General features: G+C 42.0%; 1 protein-coding gene across 1 annotated transcript in view; it reads right to left on the bottom strand.

The window, feature by feature from the left end:
- SVOP (SV2 related protein) overlaps positions 1–18,214 on the bottom strand; it is a 70,754-nt gene that overhangs the window by 12,779 nt on the left and 39,761 nt on the right. Inside the window, exons 7-11 of the mRNA XM_072802923.1 lie at positions 8,539–8,602; positions 6,354–6,479; positions 5,942–6,070; positions 4,618–4,691; positions 1,737–1,813 (exon numbers count right to left, since the gene is read on the bottom strand). Of these exons, the coding sequence (XP_072659024.1) occupies positions 1,737–1,813; positions 4,618–4,691; positions 5,942–6,070; positions 6,354–6,479; positions 8,539–8,602 (470 nt within the window). The remainder of the gene's footprint in view (positions 1–1,736; positions 1,814–4,617; positions 4,692–5,941; positions 6,071–6,353; positions 6,480–8,538; positions 8,603–18,214) is intronic.

Raw genomic sequence — 18,214 nt, 5'->3', positions numbered from 1 at the left:
GTCTTTTGTATTCACTTATGTATCCTAACACCTAGATCAGTACCTGGCAGATAGAAAATATTGAATGAATGACTTGTCGAAGGTCACACAACCACTTGGTGCTAGAATTCAGGCTCCCTGATTTCCAGCTATGGGCTTGTTCCACAATATCACTTTTCCACTCAGGTATAAGAAAGAGCTTTAAACAGGAGTTGGTAAACTATCACCTGAAGGTCAAATCTGGTTTCCTGCCTATTTCTGCCTGGCCTGCATACTAAAAATGGTTTTTACATTTTAAAATGATCCTTAAAGATCAAAAAGGAATAACACTTGACATAAAATGACATGCAATCCAAATTTGCAGTCATGAATAAGGTTTTATCAGAACACAAACAATGTTTGTTCATTAACCTATTGACCACAGCTACTTTCCTGCTCCACAGCAGAGGTGTATGGCCCACAAAGCCTAAAGTATTGACTCTCTGGCCCTTTTTTTAAAAGATTTTATTTATTTATTCATGAGAGATGGAGAGACAGAGAGAGAGAGAGGCAGAAAGGCAGAGACACAGGCAGAGGGAGAAGCAGGCTCCATGCAGGGAGCCTGAAGTGGGACTTGATCCTGGGTTTCCGGATCACACCCTGGGCTAAGGGCAATGCTAAACTGCGAAGTCCCGGGGCTGCCCTCTCTGGCCCTTTATAGATAAAGTCTACCAACTTGTGCTTTGTAACATTCCCCTGGATCCTCTGCTTTGCTTAAGTGGATCCACTGTTAGGAGCATGTGATTTATACTCAATCTACACTAAACCCCAGATCTGCAACTGAACCACCGACTCATTAAATCCTTGTACCAATAAACCAAACTATTAGCTAATATTCTAGAGCCTTAATATGAAAAAGGTAACTAGGCAAATCCCGCAGACAAGCAAGAACTTGATCCCTTTATCCTCTACCCTGGGTTCAATGTTAGGAAGCTTTTTTTAAAAAATAGAATGGTTTGAAAGCCCAGGATTTGCATAGACTTTGCTTTCTTTTTTAAGGGTTTATTTATTTGAGAGAGAGAGAAAGAGTGGTGGGGAGGGGCAAAGGGAGAGGGAGGGAGAGAAGCAAGCTCCCCGCTGAGCAGGAAGCCCCACTAAAGGCAGGGCTCCATCCCAGGACTTGGAGATCATGACCTGAGTAGGAGGCTGATACTCAACTGCCTGAGCCACTCAGGCGCCTAGACTATGCTTTCTATTTGTTCCTTTCATCCAGTGGTTCCACCTCTAGCTGCACAATAGAATTACCTGGGGAGCTTTTAAAAGCCACTAATCTCTGGGTCCAGAGATGCTGATTAAATTGGTCTGGGCTTTGTTTAACCTGGTGCTGGTGTTGTTTAAAAGCTCCCCCCAGGTGATTCTGTTGTGTGGCCAGAGTTGAGATACAACCTGGTTCTCAGATTTCACATGCACGTGAAATTGCTGCATAGGGTCATGGCCACCAGACTCAGGGCTGTACATCACTGAGCTCTTTAAGCGACACAAGATATGACTGCTGTAATGTCACTTCTATCATGACAAGATTGTTCAGCTTTCTACAGAGTATCTTGGAGACCACAGTCCAGGTCTTCTATGCTCAGATTTGGCAGAGACTTTCTCCTAGAAGTCTCCAGGGTAAAGCCACTGGCATTTGTGCATGGCCCAGGTCAGGAGAGGTGGAACCTGGGGTGAGCATGCATGTACGACTGTGTATGGTGGGAATAGGGTAGTTTGATACTCACTGCTGCAGACATCTCCTGCCTGAAAGAGCTCAGTGGTGAGCAGAACTAATCCATAGTAAGAAAACGCATTGGAAAACCTGTCAGAAAGGAAACAAGAAGAGGTAAAGAAATGATAGGAGATATGCAAGTCCCCTTTCCCCATCCCCTCAGGAAGGACTTGCATCTATAGCAGTCAGGACCAGTCTTTGGATATGGGCGACACAGGGATGTTGGGGGGCTTTCCTGGAGCCCTTGAACAGGCAAATGGTGTACAAAGCATAGTGAAATGATTAAGGGACGTGATCTTGGGTCCTTTAAAAGACCAAGAACAGCATTATATCACAGAGAACACTCAAAGCTGGTTATTCAACTGGCAATAGGAAAAACAAGTATAAGGGACCAAAATTTGGAAGAACACAGTTGTGGCTGACATCTCTCAGGGCTTCTGGGCCAAGCTGGTCAACATGGAGAGAGGAGGGGAAAGCTTTGATAATACAGAACACTGGGCTCCAGCTCTGCCCTTGAACTCCTGAGAGCTGGATCAACTCACCAAGCATTTATTAAACACCTGCTGTGTGCCCCGTACAAGTATGGATTCTACAGACTTCCCTAAAATTTCAGATCAGAATGAAACAGTTAATTAATTTCCGATGGTCCCAGGAACTATAACACTCAAGCCTGTAGGACCAGAACATTCTCATCCTGTGATACAGTCACATAGAAACTGTCATAATCGGACCACAATAATGAATTTCCTTGGGTTACAATATGTGCTAGCAAATTTAGCGATTTCTGTAGCGTGCAAAAATTAGTCTTTAATTAATTGCTTTTGTATTTGGGTAGTGTTGGCCCAACTGAATCTCATGCATGCAAAGATAGATACCCTCAACCTGGTCTCCCACCACCACTCCCTTTTTAAAAATCCTACAGATTCTACACTTGGGCACAGAATAGGTATCTAATAAATGCCTGGTTCAGCTCTCAGGAATGCAGGGGCAGAACTGGAGCCCAGTTCTGTGTATTATCAAAACTTTCCCCTCCCCTTCCTTGCAATTGAACACTTTTCAGGGCAATCTTCTGCTAATTAGCACCTCTACTCGAAGGTGCATGGGAAAAGTGAGAACTGGTTAAAGTAGAATGCAGAGTGTTAGCAAGGTCCCTTCTGCACACTGTTCATGCTGTATACATGATTTGGTAGAAAGAAAGTTCAAGGAATAGCTGAGATTTAACTAGTTGTGGATTTTCAGGTTATTACTCTGTACAAATCCCTCCCTCCCATCCTGCCCACATCCAGATATCAGAATGGCTGTTTTTTTTTTTAAGGAAAATACATACCACCACTGGTGGTATCCAAGGCCATATGAGCCAAGAAGGCAACTTAATGGAGCAGGTATATTAAATATCATTGTGACAAAAATTCCTATTTTACATTTCCTTTCAATTACAGTTGACCCTTGGACAACATGGGTTTGAACTGCTCAGGGCCCCCTTGTAAAGAGATTTTTTTCAATAAACACAGTACACTACTGCAAGTACATTTTCTCTCCACATGATCTTAATAGCATTTTCTTTCCTCTAAGCTTACTTTAAGATATAGTATATAATAGATATAACATACAAAACATGTGTTTATTGTTTATGTTATCAGTATGTCTTCTGGTCAATAGGAGGCTATTAGTTAAGTTTTGGGGAGTCAAAAAAATTTTTGACTGCTCAGGGGTCTGTGCCTTTAACCCCCTTTCTGCATTGTTCTTCAACTGTATTTTGGTGGTTTCCTAGTCTCATTTACTTGCTAATGAGTCCTTAACACCTACCCTCTCTCTGTGTCTCTTTATTAAATACAGCAGTTCAGTGTCTTGGCAAATCATCAATCTAGCTACTGTTTACTGTATTTCTCTTGAAAATCTATGGCATGCAATTAAGGTTTGCTTCTTTAAAGCAGACGTAAAATTCCCTCTTAGAAGAATCTATCTGAACCCTTGTGCCCTATTGGTGGGAATGCAAACTGGGGTAGCCACTCTGGAAGAGTTTGGAAATTCCTCAAAGAATTAAAAATAGAACTACCCTATGATCCAGTAACTGTATTACTGGGTATTTACCCAAAGAATAGAAAAACACTAATTTAAAAGGATATATGCACCTGTATGTTTATTGCAGCATTATTTAAACATAGCCACGTGGGAGCAGCCCCTGTCCATCACTAGATGAATGGATAAAGAAACTGTATGTATATGTATGTACATAACATACATAATATACACACACATACAGATACACACAATGGAATATTATTCTGCTATAAAAAAAGAATGAAATCTTGCCATTTGTAATGACAGGGATGGAGCTAGAGAGTGTAAGGCTAAGTGAAATAAGTCAGAGAAAGACAAATACTATATGATTTCACTCATGTGGAATTCAAGAAACAAAATAAATAATGGAAAAGAAAAAGGGACAAACCAAAAAACAAACTCTTAACCATAGAAAACAAACTGATGGTGACCAGAGGGAAGGTAGGAAGGTGGATTGATGAAATAGATGATGAGGATTAAGAGTACATTTATCATGATGAGCACTGAGTGATGTATAAACTTGCTGAGTCACTACATTGTATACCTGAAACTAAAATAACACTGCATGTTATCTATATTGGAAATAAAATTTAAAACTTAATTTAAAAAAGACATTTATCTGAGTAAGAAGTGAGTCCAATTAAAGAAAAAGACTAAGAAAATAATAGTACAGGTGATACCTGGATAAGGCAGAGATCAGGAAAGTGATGCTTAAACCACTGAATTTTGTAACTGTTGCCTCAGATCAAAGAGTTCTTTGTGCATCACATAAAACAGAACCCAAAACAGAGCATAGGCAGAAGGGAATCAAAGTGTCAAGAAACAGTTCTTACCATATAAACCAGAGCAACAAAGTTGTCCATCTAAAATGGGGCGTGAAAAGATCCTTCATTCTGCCTCGGTCTTCCTGTTTCAAGACAAGGACATGCTGTTTGCTCTCCTTTTCTCCAGCTGGACTAGCCAGAGACTGGTGGACACCCACGACTGGGAGGGAGGTTGCTGGTGGGCTAATGCTCAGGATCCAAGAACCCAGGACTCAATCCCCCAGCACAAAGTCCCCCAGCCCGGTGAGGCCCTCCAGCTAGGATCTAGCAATGTCTGCAGGCTTGATTGCCCAAGGATTGAGACATTCTGCAATCCCCAACCCCAGCCTGAAATCCTGGAGACAGGAAGCCAACTCCATCAGCTTGGCTCCCAAAGACTCTCTGGTAGTCCCATGGACCCAGGGAGTAGACAGTCAGTACAAGAGAGTCTAACCATTTCATGCTCTGCCTAAGCCAGCTCTAGGTCAAGATCACAAAAATTAATGTGCTGAAAATCAATTCACCAAAAGCCAATGTGTCAAAAGATTGATTAAAATGACTCACTTGCTAATTTCATATAATTTGCTAATATATCAAATCTTTGCCCTAGAATGTTCTTTTTTTCCCTAGATTTTATTTATTTATTTGAGAGAGAGAAAAAAAGATGAGCAGGGGGAGGCGCAGTGGGAGAGGGAGAAGCAACCTCCCCACTGAGCAGGGAGCCTGACTCTGGGCTCCAACCCTCATGATCTGAGCTGAAGGCAGATACTTAACAGACGGAGACACTCTACAGAGCTCTTTTTAAGAGTATATTCTATGACTGTGATTATATTTTTCTTAGATATATTTAACCAACATATTTTTCTTAGTTTGAGAAATGCTTGCTTATTTAAACATGCTAAATGCTTAAAAAAAGATTATGGATTATAGGTGGTTTCGTCTACCTATGACTATTGTCTTTGTGAATAAAAATGTATTTTTTTAGTACCTGAAAAGACAATATTCATTAATAATGTTTCTTGAATATATTTGAGAATGTATTTGTTGAATATATTTTGGAATAGATTTCATTAATATATTTGTAGAGAGAACATTTTGAGGAATAAATGTATCAATATATACATAGGAAAAATATATTCCCATTTATTACATATATTCAAAAAGAATGATCCTTGAAACATGTTTTTTGTAAAAAGACACATTCCCAAGTTAATTCAGGAAAATTGGCTTTTGGAGAATTGGTCTGCTTCTGCTCTTTTTGCTGGTCTCAGGATTTACCACATCCCATGATGCACACACTCCCATGCAGGTGCACAGACACACGTAGGACACAGACAGTGGGCCAGGCACTGACCTGTCTGGAGATGATGAGTTTCCCCAGCGGCATGGGCGCTCCATTTTCCGTAGCTATCCTCTTTAAGGTGGCGATGGCCTTTTCCTGATTCCCAGACAGCACATCATACCTTGCGCTCTCTGGCAGCCACTGTGGGGATAGGTGTGGCAGGTTAGGATGGAACAGGACACTGGGTGTCAGCCACATATTCCATCTAGTTGTGGTGTCTTTAAGGATGAGGGCTCTGGAATGGGTTCATGTAGTTATGATTGCTATTATTATTATTAATGGGTGTTGCTGTCATAGTCCCCCCCCCCAATATCTTAAAAATAATCCTTACAGGACAGTGTCCTCCTTCACCCCCTCCCCACTGAATATAGTGAGTAGCAGGAGGCCAAGAGACAAAGACTGAGATGTCTTAAAGGATACCTACAAAACACAGGACCGCAAAGAGGAGCAGCGGGACAGCCGAGAGGATGAGTAGCCAGCGCCAGCCCAGGCTGGGCATCACAAACACAGCCAGGATGACCTCGAACACTGTCCCGATGGCCCAGAAAACCTGGCACAGGAAAATAAGATCAGTGATGGGAGCAGCATGTTAGCACATGAGCAATGTCAGCATCATTGTAGACAATGCTACTGATATGGGAAAGGGGTCGTTGGGGTCTGTAAAGTCAGAATGGCCACCACTTTTCCAGTGGTCCATATGGTTGGGCCAGGGCCACCATGTTGTCCATCTCCTGTGGGTGCCATCCACAAGGTGTAATATTTGCAAGGTACCCATTGGAGTGTACAATGTAGCAGCTCAAGTTAATGAGATCAGTGCTCCCTCCTGTGAGGTCAATATGGTAATTGGCACATTGGTTTTTATCTATTGACATCCATACCTCTTGACCAATAGGGCCCTAGTATCCTTTGTCACAATTGTCTCTTCCTTACAGGGCTGAATATCTTCCGTGTGCCTCTTGGAGTCACTCCCCATCCTTTCCCATCTTGCCCTTTGTATGTGCTGCACACCAGCTCCCTGTCTTGGCTTCCCACTGAGGGCAGCCAATAAGAAGCCCCACAGGAAATGGGAGGGAAGGGGGAAGGTAAGAGAGGTTGGGGCATTTATTCCTCTGGCTCCCTCTCCACCAGGTAGTCAGGGGCTGGCTGCATCTCTCAGCAAAAGATCACAGCTCCTGTCCAACAGATCTTGACATACAACTCTCTCTGTCCCTCTCTCTCTCTCTCTCTCTGGACTGCTAATTATTTCCTGCCTTTGCCTGGCAACTGGAACTTCAAGCCGGGGGTTATTTAGAAATAGTCCCTTTATCCAACCCTCCTCAAATTATCCTAATTTGAGTATGCTGTCTCCTGCCGGAACCCTGCAACTATTGTCCATTGCCAAACATGGTCCTTTAGCTTCCCCATCAGTTCTGGGAGTCTGCGAGAAGCTTCCTAAATCCCGGTTTGCTTAAACATAGTTTATTTTTGTTCCTGACAACCAGGGGTGATAGTCAAAATGTCTAAGAAACTGGTACAGTGCTGACCAACCAGAATGGATACCAGACACCAGTCATATACTCCCAACACATGCACACCATGACTGAGCCAGGAGTTAACTTGGGGTTCTAAGGGGTTCCATGAGAGCATAGGGTGTCAGGTGATGAGGAGAAATCAGAGACCAGGATCTGCTGGCACAGATGCATCTCAATATTTGAACAGTTGGTTGATCCATACCAATCTGGACCAGCTAACTACCATCCTTACTGGTCAAGGGTAGATGTAGCCAGGGTGGTAAACTGGGCTGTGGGGTTAATGTAATTAATACTGTCAATATGGTCATGTTGACTAAAGAGGTCAGAATGGCATCATCGTCATCACTGTAGACATCAGTGTCCAGAAAGGACAAATAAACCCTACTGCCATTGCATGGAGAGGGGACATTGGGCAGCTACATATTTGTCCTGAGAGCTTCCAGATCATGAGTGGAAAATGGTCACAAGACCCTGGCAGAAAGAAGGTTTGAGAGGGACTAGCTGGACCAAGAACTTTTTAAGGCCGCCTCTAGGCTGCAGAGGTGGCCACCAACACAAGATACAGGTGAGTCTGGATGCAAACAGGGGTAGAGGGTGATATGGATGAGGGCTGGGAATTTTGGTCTCCTTAGGCTGTCCTCTTCGGCAGCAACTCTCAGATAAAGACCATTTCCAGGGATGCCTGGATGGCTCAGAGGTTGAGCCTTTGCCTTTGGCTCAGGGTGTGATCCCAGAATTTCAGGATCAAGTCCCACACCGGGCTCCCTGCATGGAACTGCTTCTCCCTCTGCCTATATCTCTGCCTTCTCTCTGTGTCTCTCATGAATAAATAAAGAAAATCTTTTAAAAACCCACAACATTTCCAGAACAAGAATGACATACCACCTGCCTGCCACCATTTTTTTTTTTTTTAAGAAATTGAATTTTTGTTGTCAACCAAAGCACTTATCTGTATAGTAGGGGAAAAAAATCAAACCAACCATGTCCTAATTGACGTAACTGACAAACTCCGGTTTCCTTATCCTGTGGCTCAGGACACCTGAGAATCTCCTGCTCAGGGACTGAGCACTCTTGGGGAACCCAGACCCCCCTCCTTACCTCAATCAGCAAAATACACTTAGCTCTGGCCTTCATGGGAAGGAACTCAGCATATAGCGTCACCCTGAAAGCAGAGAGACAGGAAAGGAGTTAAGGTTAGGACTGCCACAGCTTTCTGAATTTCTTTTTTTTTTTAAGTATTTATTTATTTGAGAGAGAGAGAGAGAGAGTGCAAGAGAGCAGGGAGAGGAGCAGAGGGAGAGGGACAAGCAGACTCTGTGCTGAGCAGGGGGCCTGACATGGGGCTCGATCTCATGACTCTGAGATCATGACCTGAGCAGAAATCAAGAATCTGACACATTCTGAATTTCTGGGCCAACATTCCTCTGAGGGTGGTCTGTGGACCACTTAACTTCAGAATTTTCTGGGAGGATGGCTAAGTACATTGATCCCCAAGCCCTTCCCTAGACCACTGGGAACAGACTCTCAGAGGTGGGGTTCTGGCATCTGCATACTTAACTAACTCCCCACATGGTTTTCGAATTTAATAACTGCTGCCATGGAGCCCTACCCACAACCTAGGAAATCTAGGGGAAAATAGGGTGTGAGATAATGGGCACTTCAATCTAGAATTGAAAAAAATTATTCAGGTTATCCCTAATGCTCATGTCCTAAATAGTCTTAAAAAGTATGGGTCTTTCATTCTGTAGGATGCCCCTCATCCTAAGTCCATCTGAAGTCTCCCTGAGACCAGACTCAGGCCACATTTGCTTGGCAAGAACCCCACAGAAATGATACTAAGGTCTCCCCAATGCCTTACATCAGGGCCACATGATGTCAACTCATCTCATTGCTGCTGACATTAACCTTCGTCATTGGATCAAGTTGATGTCTGACAGATTTCTCCATCCTAAAGTTATCATTTTTTCATTTGTGATCACTAAATACTTTGTAGGGAAGAATTCAGAGATTATGCCAATGTCCTGTTCCCCATAGAACCTGTATCACCAGCTTTAGTATTCCATCCATTGACAATTTCTTTTTTTTTTTTTAAGGTTTTATTTATTTATTCATGAGAGACAGAGAGAGAGGCGCAGAGACACAGGAAGAGGGAGAAGCAGGCCCCATGCAGAGAGCCCGATGTGGGACTCAATCCTGGGTCTCCAAGATCACACCCTGGGCTGAAGGCGGTGCTAAACCGCTGAGCCACCGGGGCTGCCCCCTCAATGACAATTTCTGCCTGAATCAATGCTACTATGGTGGTAACAGGTGGTACTTTTTATTCCCATTATTCTTTCTACATTTAGGATTGATATTATACTATAAGGAAGAGTTTCCCTTCTCCCCTTTATCTATCTATCATCTATCATCTATCTATTCATTCATTTAATCACTATGGACCTGTGGATTCCTATTTTATTCAGTGGGTTGTAAGCCACTAACCATTATTCTTTTGATGCTCAGACTGACCCATCTGGCCATTGGAAGACTTTTCAATCCAATCTCTATATCTTTTTTACATGCCTCCATCATTCTTTGAGCACTTCTTTACTTTCTGGCACAAAAAGATGTTCAGGCTCCTGATATAATTTCCTTGCCTCAACCATGGTATCAGCCATTTTTCTAAGAAGTCCTGGTTCCTCTTGGTAGAGGACAGTATTTAGAAACCAAGATCTGAGTGTGGAGTGTGCTCATTGCTACTGGTCTGTCATTGCTCCTAGGTCTTCTCAGTGGACAAAGCTAAGAGATCTATCTATCCATCATCTATCTATCTATCATCTCTCTTGGTCTCTTCATTTCTCTCTCTCCACATGCACACTATACATCTATGTCTATTTCTATATCTGTGTGTATGTATTTAAAAAAAAATGAGTTCACACTGATACTTTCAATTTCAGTCCAACCAGAAGGTTAGGGTTCTTTCTTTCCTTCTTTTTTTAAGTAATCTCTATACTCAACGTGGGGCTTGAACTCACATATTCCACTGACTGAGCCAGCCAGGCACCCCAAGGTTAGGGTTCTTTCTAGCCCTTCCAGTTTCCATGTTTATAATTCCTTTCTCCAACATTGAGACACCCAGGCCTCATTATCCTCAATATATTTCTTATTTGCTTTATCAATTTATTTGTTTGTTGAATGTAACCAATGCCCTAACTATACTAGCTGCCTCCTTCATCTACTACATTCATGCCCCCTTCTCCTGTCTTTTACTTCTTCAGCCATTGGCCATGCTGGAAAGAGAAGGAAACCTCTAAACTACTTCTCTGCCCTGCCTTTCATTTTGCTAGGAAGAGGCCTTCTCTCTTCCCACATCTCCCACCTAAGTCAAGCATATGAGCAACTAGATGGCTTCATATTACTCTCCTCGCTCTTCATAAGGGAGATGGGGTAGAGAGAAACTAATTTCCATGGACTCCCTTTTTTTTTTTTTAAAGATATTATTTATTCATTCATAAGAGACACATATAGAGAGGCAGAGACATAGGCAGAGGGAGAAACAAGCCCCCTGCAGTGACCCTGTTGTGGGACTCGATCCCAGGACCCCAGGATCACTACCTCAACCACTGAGCCACCCAAACGTCCCTCCATGGACCTTTCGATACAGATGGGGTTTGTAGACCCATCTAGATCTCCTAGGATCCCTTTACTAGTTCAGTTTGCCCAACTCAAAGAAGGAAAAATTCTTAGGGGCCTCAGAGGAAAGGCTAGGACTTTAGTATTTCAGATATACTCTATTTAGAGAAAAGTATAAAGAGAAAGTCAATGCCATTTAGTTTACTTCACAATATAAGTATTTTAGTATATTCTTTCTTCCTGTCTTGATCTTTCGTCTTTATCTCTCTTTTTCTTTCTCGAGATCTCTCTCTAGCTAAGATCATACTCAAGAATTTTGAACCCTACTTTTTATTCGATTTATAAATAGCATCTCCATGCCATTTAAAATCCTCTTACACACATATATTCCATCATATGCATGAACCATACTTTTCTTAATAATAGCTACCTTTTATTGAGCACCTGCTATGTGCCAAACATTCTTCTAGATGTTTTACATGCATTATCTCACTCAATAAACATTTCAAATCAATGGGGTAGATAATTATAATCTTCTGTGTGTGTATATATCTTTAATTCTCATTTTCTCCTCTAGATCTATGCCAGGTAAATTGTTACTTGACCAGGATCACATAGGTAGTAAGTTAGTAAGTAGAAGAGCCAAAATTCTAATCCAGATCTGCTAAATTTTGTAGCCTATCAACCATTTCCCTATTTGGATGGTTTCACAATTACAAACAATACTTTAGTAAACATCTTTAGGCTAAAAACATCTTTGTCTTCATGTGGCTCCCTTAGGATAAGTCCCTGTTAAGTGGAATTTGTGTCAAAGGGCATGTATAGATTTAAGGCTTTTGATATATATTACCAAAGCGGTTCCCAAAAAAACTTGTTCCAAGTTATATGCCCAAGTTATATGCCTACCTCTCTCAACAAAAACCATTAGGAATTTCACTAACTCAGCTCTGAGAATGGGGACCAAGATTATAGTGGTTACGGAGGGTTATAGTGATTACAATGGATGACCTCTTTGAACTTTTTAAAAATATTTTATTTATTCTGAGAGACATACAGAGAGAGGCAGAGACATAGACAGAGGGAGAAGCAGGCCCCATGGAGGGAGCCTGATGTGGGACTCGATCTCGGTACCCCAGGACCACGACCCCAGCCAAAGGCAGATGCTCAACCACTGAGCCACCTAGGTACCCTTCTTTGAAATTTTTGTGCTATTCTCCAAATGATGTGCCTACATTATTTTTAAAAATCCATAATAATAAGATGAAAGGCATGTTTACCTTTTCTCCACCAAATTAAACTACTAACCATGCAGCAGCATATTCTAAGGGCAAAGCTATTCCTGTCCTTAGATGGCAAGGATTTCCTTTTATAATGAAGGAATTATTGGAAATAATTCCAATGCTATAGCATGGAGTTTCTTTCTTTCTTTCTTTCTTTCTTTCTTTCTTTCTTTCTTTCTTTCTTTCTTTCTTTCTTCTTTTTTTTGTTACAGAAGTAGTACATGAAGGCATTTTCATTGTAAAACAATTTAGCGATACACAAATATACAGAGTATATGATGATTCTTCCTCTTCCCCATTGCCCCTACTTCCATCCTACTCCCCCAGAGCCATATCAACCAGGAGTTTGCTTTGCAAATTTCCAGCCCCTTCTCTACATAAATAAATAAATTTAAACAATATATCTTTCCTTTTTCCTCCCTTCCCTTTTCTTCTCTCCCTCCTGTCTTCCCTCCCTTTCTTCCTTCCTTGCTTTCTTTTTTCCTTCCTCCCTCCCTCCCTCCCTTCCTTCCTTAACATGTATGCAGCATAGTCTTCATGTTTTACCCATACAAATGCTCCAACTCTTGCCACTTCCATGCATGTCCATCTAGTTTCCAACTGTCAGCACCTGCAACTCTCCCCTGGTGCTTTCTCTGGTTATTAAAACTTGCTCTGCCAACCTCTGTGGCAGACCAAGAGTGCCAAGGAATTTAAACTTCTCAGGAGGAGCTCTCAACAAATGACAGTTCCCTCATCCCTTGAACAGGACAATCTGGAGATACATGCGGCAGGATCTCCCAGACTAAACTACTTGCTCTAGCATCTCTGTATCAGGATCTGCTTTCAGTAAGACAGTTTGGAAATCTTTCCATATTAACATACATATAGATCTACTGCATTATTTTTAAGCAGCTACAACCCTGTTGATGAATACTTAGATGTTTTTCAATTTCTTGTTTTTGCCACCTAAGCCACAAGAAACATTTTTTCCTGCAATCGTTGTGCCCCCTACTTGGCCATTATTTATGGCAGTTCATTATGAAAATGAGCTGTTTGATCTTCATCCAAAGTATGATGATTATTACAATCACACTGAAGAATAAAAGAATGAGCAATGAAAGTAGCAATGCCAAGAAACAGTTGATACTGGTGTGAATAAATTCCCACTGAAAATAATCACATTTATAGCACTTGGCAATTAGAGATTTGCCATTTGGATCACATACTTGGAAAGAAGTGACCTGTGATCTCCATTTGGCATTTCTGCTTGGTCTTGAGGGGAAAGAGCAGTGCCAAGGACAGGTTTGTGAGCAAGCTCTAGACACCAATCTGAAGAATCTTCTAAGGAGGTTTCAAGGTGGAATAGATGGGCAGCTTCCATGAGCATTAATCTTTAAAAGTAGCTAACACACAACCAGGGTGCCAGTTAAGGCGGGTTTCCATCTCAGTCTTTTAGCTAAGGGGCATTTCTGCCAGAATACACAGCACCCACTACTGGAAATAATAAACAATCTGTCCTGGTGCCAACAGGTCTCTTACATATATTTTGTGTATATTTTGCAATTAGAGGCAATGATCATTTTTGATGCTTATTTGCATTTTCTAAATTTTTCTAAAACGAAATGGTATTACTTGTAATGATAAAAATAAAGTTACTTCTAATTTCTTCGCTTGAGTTAAAGTCTCTTCCCTCTTGCTGCTCCTCCATAGAGAGAAAAGGTAATTATTTGGCATCCCAAATGTGATCTTCTTTCCTGTCTTAATTAAAGGGAATAGAAACCACTCAGAACCTCCAGTTCTACATCCCCAGATTCATCTCCAAATCAGTACCAGGGACCCAGCAGACATTAATGATCTACCAGGACTTTCTGACTATATAAGCTCAGAATCCTTTCATGACATCTGTTCAAATGTAAGAACTTTGGCATTAGATGGGTGTGGATTTGAACCCAGTTGCTCCATGTGGTAGATGGTTTGTACAAGGTGCCCCACTATTTTCCCTCCCTGTATCTTGCTTCCTTACATGTCACTCCATGCAAAGTCTACTTCCCCAACCCTTGAATCTGGGCCTTGAGTCTTGCTCTCGTTCAATAGAGAATAGAAGTGAAATAGAAGTGGTATTGTGCCCATTCCAAGCTTGGATCTCAAGATACTCTATGGCTTTTGCTTGCAGATTTGAACCCCTGCCCAGGTGCAGGCGACCAGGTGCTGGGGCTAGCCAGTTGGAGTTTGAGGGGCTTGTGGAGCACAGGTGAGTCAGCTGTGGCCATGCTAGCCTAGCCAGCCCCCATCCAATTCACCAGTTGACTGGAAACACATGAGTGAGCACCACTGAGCCCAGAACAATCAAACTGCCCAAGTTCAGAATCATGAGTTCAATAAATTGTTGTTAAGCCATAAATGTGGGGTTGTTTGTTACAAAGCAAGAGGTAACTCCACACCACATTTAATAACCATCTGGCCTTAAGCAAGTTTTTTTTAACAGTCTCTGAGCCTCAGTTTTCTCATCTGTAAACTGGGAGTGATAGGGTTGTCAATGAACAGCATAGTGCTTAGGACTTGGTAAGCACTCAATGGACATTACAATAATGATCAATATTAATGTTACTATTTTTAGTACCAAGGACCAGTATAAACACCTACTTTGGGAGAAGAAATAATAGAAGAAAAAAGGAATGAGGCATCTGGCTGGCTCAGTCAGTCATAGTCATGTGACTCTTGATCTTGGGGTTGTGAGTTTAAGCCCCACATTGGGTGTAGAGATTACTTAAAAATAAAATCTTTAAAAAATTTTAAAAGTAAAAAGAGGGATAGAAGTTTGAGCCCCACATTGGGTGTAGAGATTACTTAAAAATAAAATCTTTAAAAAATTTTAAAAGTAAAAAGAGGGATAGAAGGAAGCACATAAAAAAGCACAGATCAGGGCTGAGGGATGGGCTCTTTATTAATAATACAGTTTACAGATGAGCTAACTAAACTTATTGAGGTCATAATTTTTGCAAGATATGTAAGTCAAGTTATTATGCTATATGCTTTGAATATATAGTGTTAGATGTCAATTATACATCAATAAAACTGAAAGAAAAAATTCAGTTGTTTTTTGCACTTTTAAAAATTATACAGCAAAGACTTACTCATTTGGTTTTGTGAGATGGTGCAAAGTCTAAATGAATGGAAACTCTTGGTTGCTTTAATTATATAAAAATATCTTCAATTAGGGACACCTGGGTGGCTCAGCAGTTGAGCGTCTGCCTTCAGCTCAGGGCGTGGTTCCGGAGTTCCAGGATGGAGTCCCACATTGGGGTCCCTGCATGGAGCCTGCTTCTCCCTCTGCCTGTGTCTCTGCCTCTCTCTCTCTCTCTCTCTCTCTCTCTGTGTGTGTGTCTCATGAATAAATAAATAAAATCTTAACAAAAAAAACCCTTCAATTAAAAGAAGTCTGCAACTAAATGTTTCCAAATAATGAACTCAGGGGAGCCATTTTTATAACTAGTTAAGAACATTGCATAATTAAGACATGATTATTTTTATGTAAATGGCTGGCGTGGAAGTGCTGGGAAGCCAGTGGCTCTCTTGGGTGGCTAAATATTTCTTCTGTAATTTTGTTTCTGTTTTTTTTTTTTAAGGTTTTATTTATTTATTTGAGAGAGAGCACACATGAGTGGAGTGAGGGGCAGAGGAAGATGTAGACTCCCTGCTGAGCAGGGAGCCCAGTTTGGAGCTTGATCCCAGGACCCTGGGACTAGGGCTTGAGCCGAGGGCAGATGCCTAACCCACTGAGCCACTCAGGTGCCCTTTATTTCTAATTTTTATTTGCTCTCCTCAAATAAGCTATACAGTATTTAAGAAAATATGTTTGCAGGGTCAAGTGATGTTTAAATCTGAGCTCTGCCCTTTGTTAGCTGTGATGTGGGAACAGAGGACTAGCTGAGGACAAAGCACACTGACAAGTCCTTGAAACAGGCAAAGAGACACTCCTCTACAGACTCAACTACCTCAATGTTCATACTTGGCTAAGGCCAGAAGGCAATCTTAGCCCGACCTCCAGGATCCTGTAAGTCTACTTTAACATATAAAAATTCCTTTAGAAATTTCCCTTTATCTCTAAACCCTCAAGATACGTGTTGGCAATCATTCCCCAAGCACATGGCCCACCAATACACATCTGAAGGGTCTCATGACTAAGGTTTAATTAGACAGTAATAAGTAACCTTTTCCCAACAACAGCTAGCCCCCTCAAGGTCCTGGAAACCTTGCTTCTTCCTCTCATTCCACCATTTCAAACAAGGATCACTGAACATTCTAAATATGTAGTTCCTTTCCCTTCTCCCTTATGGGAAGAAAATTCAGGTAGCTATTTGGAGGCTGGGTTCAGCCATCATCTACCTGAGTATCCCTGGGAAAGGAATTTAATGTGTACTTCTGAGAGTGCTTTCTTTCCAGCCACTAGGGAAAGACTGTCCCCTAGTCAATGAATGGCTCATGAATGGGACAGTGGCTGTTTGTAGGAATTCCTGGAGTTGGTCCAGACATGGAGGACATTGGCCACAAGCCCCTGCCAGCCCAGATTTATAGGCTTGGCTTAATGGCCTTTGCCTTGAGCTCCGGTGGTTTTTAAGCCTATTCTAGGCCCAGGAGTGTATGTCAGATGTCTACTCTGCAGAGCCCTGGAGGGGTCAATAATGAATAGGGAAGGAAGGACTGGAGGGAACTGAGAGCCACTCACTGACCTTCCAGCCTTTAAGTGGCAGAAAGAGTCTGGGGATTTGTTTTCATATTCAATCCATGTGGTTATATCTCCTGTCCCCATTTATTCCTTCCCTAATAACCCACTGAATCCAACATCCGTCACACTGACACCTGAGCTCCACAGCCTTTGGGAGACCACGCAAATGCTTACATTCACTGAGTGCTCTCTGCCAGACACTGTCCCAGGCATTTCACATGTGCTGTCATGTAATATTCTAACTGACCCCATGATGTAGGTATGCTATTATCCCCATTGTAGAGATGAAGGAACTGAGAAGTAGAAAGGTTTAGTGACTTGCCTAAGAGCACACAGCTGTTAAGGGACAGTCAGAATTTTTTTTTTTTTTTTGACAGAATTTGAATCTGGTAATCATGACCAAGTCACACTACTTCAGTGTTAGCATTACTCTTCTAGATTCCCTCTCTTACTCTTCCCCAATTGTGATATTCAACAGGCTCAACAGGCTCAAGAAGTCAACCAGTGAACTGTTAACCCCCAAGAGGCAATTGGGCCAGATCCTCATGCACATTCTGCCATTCTGCAAGCAACAGAGACCAACGCAGAGCACCCAGGATGGAGTCGTCCCATGTCACATGGTGGCATAGTATTGATACTGGACATCTTCCATTGTGGAAGGAGCAGTAACTCATCTTGATGGAACTGGCACATATTCTGGGCATGGGTTTGCCTTTCCTGCCTACGGGGTCCCAGCCAGCACCAGCTTTCAAAGTATTCAACTCATTGACACAGAATCCCACATTATAGTGTTTGAGACCAAGGGAGCTGATACATATCAAAGGAGATGCCCTAGTGGTATATGACCATGGAATCCACTTATGGTACCTTGAAGATGCTGGCCTGATGGGGGATGGAACTGCCTCTTGAAGATGCCATGGAGGCATTGGCTTGGAGATAATGCTCTGTGAGGATGGGATACTGTCTTCTAGGATAAAATATACCCTTAAGTCAATGTCCATCATATGGTGCAATGTAGAAGGAATACATCCTCTGAAATCAAAGGGTTGAAGGAGGAATTTGTAATTGCCTCACCTGTGGAGTTAGAGGTCCTGGTTCCAGAGAGGGCATGCTTCCCCCAGGGCATGCTTCCCCAACAAGAATCCCATTAGACCCTATGTAACATCTGCCACTT

The sequence above is a fragment of the Canis lupus genome, chromosome 27 (assembly GCF_048164855.1).
Source record: "Canis lupus baileyi chromosome 27, mCanLup2.hap1, whole genome shotgun sequence".
Classification (NCBI taxonomy): domain Eukaryota; kingdom Metazoa; phylum Chordata; class Mammalia; order Carnivora; family Canidae; genus Canis; species Canis lupus.
This window is presented reverse-complemented; position numbering and strand designations above follow the sequence as displayed.